This window comes from Priapulus caudatus, unplaced genomic scaffold (assembly GCF_000485595.1).
Source record: "Priapulus caudatus unplaced genomic scaffold, Priapulus_caudatus-5.0.1 Scaffold405, whole genome shotgun sequence".
NCBI lineage: Eukaryota > Metazoa > Priapulida > Priapulimorpha > Priapulimorphida > Priapulidae > Priapulus > Priapulus caudatus.
The window spans coordinates 214,665-227,423 of record NW_014577466.1 but is presented as its reverse complement, the minus strand read 5'-3'; the positions used below and the strand labels follow the sequence as shown (position 1 = coordinate 227,423).

The following is a 12,759-nucleotide window of genomic DNA, read 5'->3' as shown; positions in this document are numbered from 1 at the left end:
GTGATTTTCTATCAGCAAACGCACCTCAACTTACAGGTTAAAATTTTCAGAAAATCTCGGGGACACAACACGCTATTGGTCCGGCCTAGAAACGCCATAAGCGCGGAGAGGTCGTGGCGGGCGCGCCGTGAGAACGCGGGATGATCGCACAGGGCGCGGGAAGAGCGCGGTTTTTTTTCAAGTTTGTAATTTGTTGGGACTTTTTCTCGCGTTGTGTTCGCGTTTGCCGGCGACCTTGTACATTTTCTGGTCGCCGTACGGTCGCGGATGGTCGCCGTCCAGTGTGACGGGGGTATAAGGGACACTTTCACCATTTCACAAGGGTAACAGTTATACAGTTTTAAAACCGTCTCTATAAAACAGACACTTCAATTTAATGGACACTTTTGCTATTTCACTTTAATGACAGTTATACAGTTAAACCGTCTCTATAGAACCGGCACCTTGCTATAAAGCATGCTTGACATTGCCTGACGGCTTGAATGTATACCTTCATTGTTGAACATATGCCTTCGTCGTTGAACATATACCTTCGTCGTTGAACGTATATCTTTGTCGTTGAACATATGCCTTCAGCGTTGAACGTATACCTTCGTCGTTGAACGTATACCTTCGTCGTTGAACGTATGCCTTCGTCGTTGAACATATACCTTCGTCGTTGAACGTATACCTTCGTCGTGGAACGCGTGCCTTCGTCATTGAACGTGTGCTTTCGTCGTTGCAGATCGCGGAGTTGAACACGTTCTTCTTGAAGCACATCCTGGAGGTTCCGACGGGGCATCCGCTCAGCGTCGGCCGCATACTGCTCATTGCGGCGATCTCCGCGCCCTCGCTGCGCCAGTACTACACCTACGTGACGGACCCACACTGCAGCCGCGTCGGCACACAGTGCTGGGTGTTCTGGTACGTTCTATTGTCGCCGTTCTCTAGTCGCCATCGTGTGTGCTCGCACGCTCTAGACCCGTAGAAATACAGTCCAACTGGTGGTGCGGGACACCCGTAGAATGGTCAACTGTGTATAAAGGACATTCGTGGCGTTTCCGTCGAGCGGCGATGATAAAAGAAAACTACCTCTGTAGAACGGTCACCTGTGTATAAAGGACATTCGTGGCGTTTCCGTCGAGCGGCGATGATAAAAGAAAACTACCTCTGTAGAACGGTCACCTGTGTATAAAGAACATTCGTGGCGTTTCCGTCGAGCGGCGATGATAAAAGAAAACCACCTCTGTAGAATGGTCACCTGTGTATAAAGGACATTCGTGGCATTTTTCTCGAGTGGCAATTGGTAAAAGAAAACCACCTCCGTAGAATTGGATGCCTGTCGATAAACGAGTATGAGGAGTGTCTATATAGTGGTTTGAATTCTTCTGTATTGTAGGTTCATTGTTATATCTACGTGATAGCTCGTAAAGCTCTGTCCTATATACGTACATGTGTGCATGTAGATAGAATTGTATACTTGTGTATATCGCTTATATTTGGGCTTGGTCCTAGTGACATTTGTAGGGGTGCACCAGATCCAACTTTTTAAGTTCCAGGCGGAACCAGAACCAGCCAGAACTGGAAAAAAGTTCCGGCCAGAACTACCTGGCCGGAACCGGAACTTAAGCTGGAAATAAACTTGAGAGTTTTAATTGGCCCAGTATTGCGCAAACTCACTCGGCCTGAACGAAATATTATTAGCAGGCACATCACTCAGGCGAGTAGGACAATGCTCATTGTTCTACATGTTCTCATTATGTCTCATGTTCTCATTATGTCTCATGTTCTCATTATGTCTCATGTTCTCATTATGTCTCATGTTCTCATAATGACATTATGTCTCATGTTCTCATTATGTCTCGTGTTCTCATTATGTCTCGTGTTCTCATGTTCTCATGTTCTCATGTTCTCATGTTCTCATAGTCTACATGTTCTCATTATATACATGTTCTCATAGTCTACATGTTCACATTCTACATTGTTCTCATTGTTCTCAATGCTACAAAGGTCTAATTACAGGATGGTTGTTAGTTGTATGAATCATCTGCTTACAGTGCGTAATTCTGGCATCTTATTCGCGAGTGAATTGTGTGGCAAAACCTGCATGTTGCAGTATCCCTGGTTTTCATCGATTATTTTCAACTAACAAACAGATGCCATAATCCCCATTCCTGTGGCTCTAAGAGTATTTTATTTTAAAAGAAAATCTCGTGAATCACCTAACATCAGTTAGGTTCAGTTCAGTTAGTTAGGCGATGTTCAAGAAGTGGCAAACGTTTTCTGGGCAGAATAGTGTGAAGTTGTTAACACTATATTGTCAGCAAGTTGACTCTATTGATGCTCAACTACATTCAGTGACTGATCTTTTGATCATGATGACGCTTGTAGCAGAAATGAAATTAGGAAAAAGTTCCGGTTCCAGCCGACTGTTCCTGAAGGGTTCCGGCCGGAACCGGAACTTTGAAAAATTGGGGATCCGGCTGGAACGGTGCACCTCTAGACGTTTGTACATGCTAGACACGTGGGTTCGTATCTGCATCACTCATGACTGCGTTCGCGTTACTGCTGACTCATACGATCAGTTGACACCTATCTCTCTGTAGATGTAACTGCAAGATTTGATGCAGTTTTTAGTGATAAAACTAGTTAGTTGATAGTTATAACTGCAGGTTGTAGTGATTCGGGGCTTTCTTCGCGTTCCAGCGCCGTCACTCTCACGGAGGCTCTCATCTGCGTGAAGCTTGGTGCTGACTTGTTCGCTCTCACCGAGGCAACGAGCATCGTCGGCTGGCTACTGTTCATGGTGGGTACACTCTACATCGATCCAGCTTCCCATGCTGTGTCCGCCTCGACGCCGATACGAATCGCCTCTTATTCTCATCATTAGTTACTGTACATGTAATTCTTGAATCGCTCATTATTCGTAACATTGGTTACTGTAATTCTTGAACTAACAGCTGTGCATTTGTTTTTTTGTTTTTTTTTGTAGATGGCACTGAGCGTGATCTGCGTGTACCTGTGTGTTGAGTACGCCAGGTGGCAGAATGTAAGTTGTTTGCCAGCTGTCTTTATGTTAACTTTGATATATGTATCTGTCATGTTCCCCAAAAAGCACGAATGCTTTATGATGGTAGGACAATCTATGTATAAATTTGCAGAGGCATTTTGTATAAAATACTCTCTATAGCACATTTAATGGTTACGTTTTGTTGTATCCTTGCTTTACGGAAAAGGATTTTGACGTGATGCCGGTAAGTAACCGATAAAATGGACTTTCCTTGCTTTCTTTACCTGCTTCATATGTAGTCCTTTTCTTCCTTATGTGTACACCTACTGAAATAGAACATGGATCGTCTTTCGATTGAAAATCAAGCTGGGTCATAATATCGAGAGGGTTTTGAGTCCGACCGTAGCTCAGGCAGCACGATGCACACCTGTGTTTTCCTGAAGCCTGGATGCAGAGTGCGTGCAGTGAGAGAGACAGTAGTCTGATTCTCCTCTTTGTTGCGCGTGTAGGCGAGGCTCAGGCAGGCCGACGAGCGCGCGGAAGCAGCCGCCCGGGAGAGCTCGCCGAAGAAATCTCGCAGCTTGAACTTCGTGCAGGAGTACGTCGACTCGAATCCCGTGGAGAACGGCGAGCAGGGAAGCCCCGGTAAGGTCAAACGAAGGTCGAAGGCTGCGAAGGGAAAGACTGGAACGTGATGGGCTCCGAATCGCAGGGAAGTAATGAGTTGCTTGCTGCAATCGTTACGGGGTTGTGTAGAGACAAGTGCAGACAAGTAGAGACAAGTTGGTTCACTAGCAGGCTGTTTCGGGTACACGTGGAAGATCGTGAGCTGAGCTGTTAGTTGGAAGCGCATGTCAGCGACGATCAGATGTTCGTAGAAGGTACGCTGACCCTTCACTAGTTAGCTAGCATCCAAGTCTACTGCGTAATCCTACTGCCCAATCACAAAGTCACTCACGGCTGCAGTAACATGTTAGCAAGAAGATGTTGAGACTCGAGAGGTAGGGTAGCCTTGAATTAGAGTGGTAAAAAACTACTGTAGGCATGGTCTGCAGTGTGGCTTAATTCTCGGTGCTCAACTTGGTGAGAAAATTATTGCTGTATGTTTTGGAGATGTAGGTAATGTCAAAGGTGAGGAGTGTCCATTGAAATGTGGGAGTTGATGGACGGGTCGCGTTCGTTTGTTATGTGTTGTTAGAATTATATGTATGCTGTTAATGCAGACCTGCCAACCCTTACGATTTTTTCGTATTCCTTACGAATTCCATGATGTTTCTACGAATGTACGATCAAACTGAAAAACTTACGATTTTTTACGACTTGTGAAAATTAATATTTTTGACATTGTGAGCCGAGAAATATCTGGCGATTGTGGGCGCAGCCATATTGGATCCCGCGAGAACAACGTGAACTATTGATCTAGAGTTAGTCCCATCATTCATTGCGCGCATAACATACAAACAAAATGGCTGCCTGCTGCAAGAAAAGAAAAGCCTTACTATTTTCATGAATCACAGGTTGGCAGGTCTGTGTAATGGAGATAGAAAGGAGGTGTATGTGTTGCTACCATGAAGTGTTTTTCCCTGTGTTAAAAGAAAGTTCCCGATGACAAAATGACGGCCCTCTGTTCTAGTCCCATTGTGTCGTTCTGTCACGAGCACACTTTAGTGCCAAAATAAATCTCGGTCGAAAAAGTAGAGGCGATGTTTAGTTGTGGGAAGTTGAGATCTTTTTATACGCACAATTTTGCTGGCAATGTAGGTATGGCGGTGACGTGTTGTATTATCCCAGTGATTGCTCCGTTTTGCAATGTTACTTTGCATCTGTTTAACTCTCATCGGCAAGTTAATGTGATGTCTTGTCACACCTTGCTGTCACTCGAAATTTCGACTGGAGGTGTAAATTGGCTTTTGATCAGAGGAGCCAATGGATTCCATGCCCTGGCATTCGTTTGTTAGCCGTCTCATGCTCTACGCTCACTGTAATCCCGACAAGTAAATATCAGCGGCGGCTACTTTAGCGCGTGGCCTACGATTCCTCTCGTGTGTACTTATTTCTGTATTTATGTGAATGATTTCTTATAATGCATGCAAAAGGATTAACAGTTCCGAATCGCACTACTGGCCATTCCCTCGGAAAAGTGGCAGTCCCGAACGCAGTATCGGGAATAGTTTTCAATGATTGTGACTGCTAGTCTACGGGTATAGGAAACTAATCCTCTGGACCGGCGTTAAGGTGACTGGTCAACGTTGTTGCGTGCGTGATGGACAAGGCAAGCTAATAAGGTGCTTGCGGCTTGCAGTGTGAACTCGAACTGTGTGTCAAAACCTTAGTCCGTGTATCATGTGGTGCTCTGCGTATTTATGCTGCAATGAGTTCTAAAAAGCTAGTTTTTTTTTCTTTTACTGCTGTTTTATGCTTCCCTTATGTAATGGGTCGTAGACATAGTGATCAAGTCCCCTCCCCGCCCCTCCGTGTAACATTGCTCAACATCTTAGGGACGCGTCCTCAACATTAGCAAGAGCGCAACCCAATTATAGCCGATCGCGTGTCTCTACTGATACGCCTCTTAGTGTTTTTCCGATCTTGTTTTTCCGTCGTGGTGTATTTGTAGTAGCGTAGCCATATAATAACTCTGCTATGTATGTTATGTAGTGATCCCTCCGCAATGTCCCGACCTGTGTTGTAAATAGCGTCCGTCCTCGGACTTGCATGAGCAATTCGCAGTTTTTATGTAAACATTTAGGTATTCTTTTTTTACGCTGTCCAGCGAATACTCGGTGATTTAATTGGTTTGCGATTGTGACAATGGACATTGAAGTCATGCCAGTAAACAAGTGTTATCAAAGACTTAGATATAGCACACACATATATATATATTATATATATATATATATATAATATGCCATTCTCCCGTCCGTATTCAACGACGGCCTTGTATTCCCAAACGTGGTGGTTTGCCGCCGCTTCTACTCGTCTGTTACTTGTTCTATGATCATATTTTTATCACAGTGGCGTATTCTTATTATAATAAGACAAATTTTCACGGTATTTGCCAATCAATTTATTTCTAGGCAATATATTTTTTTCAACGGGCTTCTGTCTCTGTGTGCTGTAACGCAGTGTGATAGATTGTTTTGAACACGATAATCGCGAAATTGGAATGTTTTTTCCATTTCGTTTAGTAGCTAGCTAAGAATTTGATGATTGTGTTAGAACTAGCTGCTTGTATTTGGACATTGCACTGTATAATGACATATATGTATAGCCAAGAGCCCGTTCCATATCATACAGCCAGAGCACGTAATATGCATATGATTAGCACGTGTTCTGTGTACAGTAAAGCACATGATTTACATGCTTTGCCTTGCTCGCTCGAATCAATGATCTCGCGCCTCATTTAAACAGGATGGCTGAGACGCCTGTTATATTTAGAAATGACAAATACTTCTATCCTTCATACGAAATACAACGTCACATGTAAACATAAACTCATGGCGTGACATAACTGAAAACTCATAACTCGCTGAGCTTTATCAATACTAAAGACTGGTTGTCACATTCAGTTTAGGCTTGTAAAATAACCACTTTGAAGCCGCATTTCTCGCGCGTGACTACTCATTGTAACGAAAAACAGTCGTAGACAAGACAATTGGTATTTGTTTTTTACGAAAGAGAAGATACATTTCATCATCAGAGGATAATTTGGATTGTAAAAATTTTGTGGCTGGCAGCCTTTGTGGGCTATGCTGGTCGAACCAACATGACTGCTTCCCCAAAAGCCTATAAAAGATTTCATGTCCGAAATATATTATAATACTGATAAGCGCAATACGCACAATAAAGTACTAAACATATCAATTATTATACAAAAATCTTATACAAATGTACACAGTACTCCCAAGACAGATTTACAGCCAAGTCTATAAGCTAATATCTAATAATAGGATACCAGAGAAACACATGTTGCTAATTCGTCCTCTTTCCGTCGCACCGGACCAATGCAGTTACAATGTGAACAGAAAGCATATCACCAGCTGCCATAGAAGTCTATCTTAACAATACTATCAGGTAGTCTATCAATATGATAGACTCCTGAGCATATAAATAAGACGGTGGCAACTGTCTCTCCATCTCGTTATTCTCTCTCTAGTTCAAATCTGACTCATCTCTCTTTCTCGTTCAGCTGCGCGCTCTCGTCGTTCTGCTCTTTCTCTCTTCTCTCTCTCTCTCTCTCCTCTCCTTGTCTCGGTTCTACCGTCTCTCATCTCTCTCGCTCTCGAGCTCTCAATGCTCGTCGAGTTCTCAGATCTCCTTCCGTCTCTATTCTCGGCTCTCCTCTCTCTCTCCTTCGTCTGCCTCCTCTAAATCCCCGCCCTATCTCTCTCTCTCTCGTCTCGTCCTCTCTCTCTCTCTCTCTCTCTCTTCTGCTCTCTATCTCTCAATCTGCTCTCTATCTCTGCAATCTCTCTCTGTCTGCTCTTACTCATTCTGTCTCCCCCTCCTCCCTCAGGGTTCCCTGCCCCCGTGATCCTCCCTCAGTCTCACAACCCTCATCTCGACCCCTCCCTATCGCGCGCGAAGGCACGGTTCGCGCGCTCTCTCCTGCTCTCTCTCGTCTCCGCTCCTCTCAGATCCTCCTCCCTCTCTCTCTCTCACACACACACACTATGTCTCTCTATGTCAAGGGTTTGCTTCTTCACTTTATAACAACGATATAGATATAATACATCAAATACTAAACTAGTAGACGCTTACAACAAGGTACGGTATATAAAATCTCTCTTCACGTATTTTACAGGGAAAACCACATATTGCAACTTTTCACTCCTTACGTGCAGTTGTATCACGAACCTGTGTATATTGAGGTGATATGCATAAGTCCGTGATCGTATAGCTGGAGCTGGTCGTAGTGTTTTGTACAGTCTTACAAGATTGAGCTCACCAGTGAGAGAACTTGTATGAAACTAAAATGTGTCCATTGGTCTTTCTATACAAAATTTACACAGTTCAAGTCTCCCTGTGTTGATCGGAAGGGAATATCCCTATAAGATAGACGCTGCCACGTATCTCGGTGTGAAATATAGGGCATGTTTGAGCGTTTACGATTTCAAGGACGTAGCGCCCATATAGATCGCGATGCGTCAAGGTCATATTACATCAAGGTGTTTGCTAACGTGAACACCATTCGCTCTGTTCCCTGTAATTTATAAGGCGGTTGTGGCTATTTACTAACATCAACGAGACGCGAGACCGAAATACTCATTTCTGTTACTTGCAGCATGTAATGCATGCTTCACAGCAGCATGGTAGTCGTGGGAGCGAGATCGAGGCACACACAATGGTGAACGATAGTTTACACTCATAGCCTCTTTTACAGCAGCAATTACAACTTCTGCTCTTTCTTGGGGTCACCACTTGAGGGTACCTATTTGCCGTACAATCTTTTTAGAAGTTTGGTTCGCGAACGAAATGTACAGGAACGTACATTCCAAACAAGCCACCGCCATGATTAGGTAGCGGCTAGGGTTGCCGATAACAACACCGCGTCGGTACGACCAATTATGCGAAGCTACGCACGCACGCACGCACGCAGGCACGCGCCGTGCACACTCAGATGAGCATCTTTTCGCTGTACGGGAATTTACAAAAGTCGAGTCGTTTCATCTCCGAAGTTTACGCTCTTAAAAAACTGCGAACGTCATCGACCGGGGCGGCGGCGGCGGCAGCTGGGACGAACCTCCTCGCTTCACTCTAGGAATCTCGTGCAGGCTTTCTTCCACTTGCACTGCGTGCACCATTGGTCGCGATTCTCCATGCCGTAGACCTTCCGACACTTGCGCATCTCCCCACGCGACTTCTTGCTCAGGGGCACGCACTTGAGCGAGGAGGAAGAGCTATGCATCGGCGAGGAGCGTACGGAATTGCTGCCATAGTTAAACAGCTGACGGCGGCTGTGAGGCGACTGCATAGAAATGTAAAAAAAAATCATGAAATTTTCCCGCTTCGCTTTAGTTTTATAAAAAAATATATTACTAGTAAGTAACATCTTTTTTTATATATCTTCGATGACCCATGTGGTACCATCATATGTAAAAAAATACTTTTTCGGCTTTACTCGGTTTTATAAAAAGACGATACATATATTACTAATTGTTAACACATTTTTTTAATTCTCGATCACCCTTTGATATCATCGTTAATATATCACTGCTTGGCAAAACTTAATTTTATTTTTTATTTAATGTTTGATTTGTTTAGAAGATTTGATGATGACTCACCCCCAAGTAGTTTGTTGACGAAGGTTGCCACGAGAGAGATTTCTGCACCAGTGGAATGGGTATTGGGGCTGCGTGGCAAGGTCTTGCTCCTGCAAATGTGACGCAAATACCTATGAACTGCTGTGCTCCCCTCTAACCGGCATTGGAAAGGGTGTATCGGAGTCAAGAACCCTTCCCCAAGGGGCGTTTCTCCCCCTACGTCTGACACCGTCCTAGCAAGATATCTCTGCCCCGATCTTAGTTAATCGTTTTTGTTATTAAATTATCAGTTATTATTTATTGATTAAGACTATCAATATTATCAGGAGTAAATAATCTGAAGCTACTTCTGATATAACTCCTGATGTAATTAATGAATTAATATTGATTAGCGAATATGAGTAATTAATTCAATAAACGAAATTAAATTGGTGATACCCCTACTAGCGGACGGTGGCCAAGAATTAATACTCACCGTACTGGTGTTCTTTGAAAATGGGGTCTTGCTCCAGTGGTGCTCCGGCCGCCTCCCCGGTGATGGGTGTGGGGGAGAGGGACTGACCATGTCTCAGTGGTATATCTACGCCCACCTCTTCCTCTGTGTAGTAGAACTCTTCTTCGTGGTCGTCGTTGTCATCGCTCATGTCCGAGTCTCCGCCGCCATGTTTCTTTCGCCTATAGAAGCAAGCAGCGACGTCGTGTTGTACAATATATGCAGCCTCTACCCGTGTAGTGAAAAAGGCAATCAACCGAGGGACATGTAGGAAGTTCACCAGCGACCTGTGTCTCTCAGGAGACTGAATTAAGGGTCTAAGAAGAAAGACCCGTGTGGTAAGCGCTACTACGTTAACACTCGTTGTCTCTGCCACAGGTAGAACACTTCCACTGACCACTAGCAGATAGGCACACACACTGCCACAGGCACCCGTGGTAGAGCTAACGGAGGATGTAGTACTAGAGCTCTCCTTGACCCTTCGCTCAGCAGTAGGAGCGCCGTTATGCACCACCTTTGCCGAGAGAAGGGGCTACCCGCCTACACGCGCAGGGCAAGTTGCAACGCGGCACAAAGCAATGAGATATGTATTACTCAGCAATGTATTGCTATCTATGCTATCAGGAGTGTATCAATATATGCTATCATGTATTGATACACTCCTGATGCTATGTATAGTATCAAGAGCGTATTAAGTACGCTTAATACTTAATAAGCATACTTAATACGCTCTTGATACTATGCATGCAATGAGCTATGTATTGCTATGTATGTACTCAGCAAGCAAATGTTTTACTGTTGACCGTAGACTCTGATGGGGGGACAATCTTGCAGCTGCGCCACAAGTTTTGAACAAAAATAAAATAAAAGTCGAATAAATGTAAATAACTGTCGAATATGTGTACATACAATGTAATAATATGTGTGTGATGTATAGGCATCTGTGAATCACTCGTCCCACACGCACCCCCGCCGCACTAGGCACGTTGATTGGGAGCTGCGACCCTCTCTCTTCATTACGCAGCTGAGTCACGAAAATTTGCTCCCCACATCCACTAGGAATTTCCTCATATTACGGCCTTGTACGGCAATTAACCAACTTCAGTATATATAATTCCTTACAATTTCATTGTTCTGGTTTAAACCGTGTGCAAACCAGGGCACTGAAAGCTTAATTATTCTTTTATAATTAAAGTTCAAGCTCGCGATAAGACAATAAATGCATTGTTTTATTGCATTGGGTAATTGAATCAGTAATTGATCAGTAATGAATATGATGATGAGTAATTCAAATCGCATAATAGTGCTTGCATGCACTATTATGATTACAAGGAGATGATAAAGATAGGGATCGAAGAGCTAAAGCTAAGGAACGAGAGTGTAAATGCAGGCTGGCTTACCCTAGGTGAACCTCTCTCACGTGGCTGGCTATAGACCTGTCAGTGTGTAGAAGCATTCCGCATCCGTGCCATGCACAGCGATACATCACTTTAGTCGATGCCTGTGAAATAAGAGTAGGTTTAAAAATTTAACAATTAAACTGGTACGGCGTCTTTATATCATTATGTGTGTTATTTTACCTTATTTAATATTAACTGTCCATCTATCTGATCTACTAATATGTAAGAATAATAACGGTCTCTCCTGATTATTCAATAATATAGTGAATAAAGCGGGCTGTTTCTACTTTTGCGTTGATTTCGTTCGATAGATGGCGCCACGCCAAACGAGCGCTTCGATTGGGGACGGAGTAACCTGTATAATACCAGTCGTCATGTTACGCTTGGCTGCGCTCGCTACACTGACGAGTAGTTCTGGTGAGTAGGCCCTAGCGGCCGTTACAGGAGCGGTAATCATTAACGTTAGGGACGGAGTTACTCTCCGAAGGTTCTATGGTGGAAGGCAGGAATTAGGGACCATGAATTTAGCAGAAAAAAATATTCCTACTTGTTGTGGGACAGTGACTATTTCTTGGAACACATGCTGTCTATAAAAGTACACTATAATTTACAATATGCGTCCACAATAAATAATATATATAAATTCTATATGTATATAGAAACACATAAATCTCCGTATTCATAGGTTATATCGCTGTTATCTATAAACTAGTTTTTTTTGCGACAACTCAACTTTTTCACAGCTGCGTATGACCTCAAATTGCAACCAGTTTTGTGTTCGATCAGTGAACCTATAGAATTTGAATGGTGGTGGACTACTAATAATAGAACGTGCGTGTGCGCGCATAGAGGACATGTTTGTATACGGCCCTGAAGCTATTGCGGCTGTAGTCGGTTTCTGAAACACGCAACTGACCTGCTTTTCCTTTCTAGATGTACAACTATACTCGTCTAACGTAAGTTTTCGTCTGCGTCATTGCGTTATCACAGCATAGCGTACGCATCATAGTCGCAGCGTTACTCTGCCAGCGTTACGCTGCGCTACTCGTCACAGCGTTACGCTGCCAGGGTCTATGTCTCCCTGGGTACTGCCGGAACGTACCCTGGGTACGGTCCGGTATACCGGAACGTACCCTGGTACTATCTAATATGCCGCACCGTACCTCGCCTACTCCACTAACGAGTCTAGGGAGTCACGGACTCACCTACGCCTACCCCCTAACCCTAACCCTAACCCTAACCATATCAGATAGTTACCAGGGTACGTTCCGTCAGTACCCAGGGAGACATAGACCCTATCTTGACCCTATCAGCCATAGGCACGTGCAGCCATTTAACGTCTGTTTTCGTCTGCGTCATTGCGTCATCACAGCATAGCGTACGCATCATAGTCGCATGATGGTTACGTGCAGCCATTTAATGTTTGTCTTCGTCTGCGCGTAATTTCGTCATCACGTACGCACGTACGCGCAGTTGTTGCTCGTGATGTTTATGAGAATTCCGTTCTGATACCGTACCAATTTATTTCATCTTGCTTCCGTGTGCCTTATTACCTCCGCGCAAACGGAGGTCATGCAATCGCTCGCGCGTGTGTGTGTGTGTGTGTGTGTGTGTGTG

General features: G+C 44.1%; 2 protein-coding genes across 4 annotated transcripts in view; one reads left to right on the top strand and one right to left on the bottom strand.

Annotated features, from left to right (window-relative positions):
- LOC106810036 (phosphatidylserine synthase 1-like) overlaps positions 1-4,159 on the top strand; it is a 19,846-nt gene extending 15,687 nt beyond the window's left edge. For all 3 annotated transcript variants that reach the window (XM_014813302.1, XM_014813301.1, XM_014813303.1), the window contains 4 exons: positions 725-903; positions 2,686-2,785; positions 2,972-3,028; positions 3,499-4,159. In XM_014813302.1, the coding sequence (XP_014668788.1) occupies positions 725-903; positions 2,686-2,785; positions 2,972-3,028; positions 3,499-3,684 (522 nt within the window). In that variant the 3' untranslated portion in view covers positions 3,685-4,159. The remainder of the gene's footprint in view (positions 1-724; positions 904-2,685; positions 2,786-2,971; positions 3,029-3,498) is intronic.
- A 3,595-nt stretch (positions 4,160-7,754) lies between these two features.
- LOC106810039 (zinc finger protein 704-like) overlaps positions 7,755-12,759 on the bottom strand; it is a 23,638-nt gene continuing 18,633 nt past the window's right edge. The window contains exons 4-7 of the mRNA XM_014813305.1: positions 11,143-11,243; positions 9,725-9,924; positions 9,271-9,359; positions 7,755-8,954 (exon numbers count right to left, since the gene is read on the bottom strand). Coding sequence (XP_014668791.1) covers positions 8,739-8,954; positions 9,271-9,359; positions 9,725-9,924; positions 11,143-11,243 — 606 coding nt within the window. The 3' untranslated portion in view covers positions 7,755-8,738. The remainder of the gene's footprint in view (positions 8,955-9,270; positions 9,360-9,724; positions 9,925-11,142; positions 11,244-12,759) is intronic.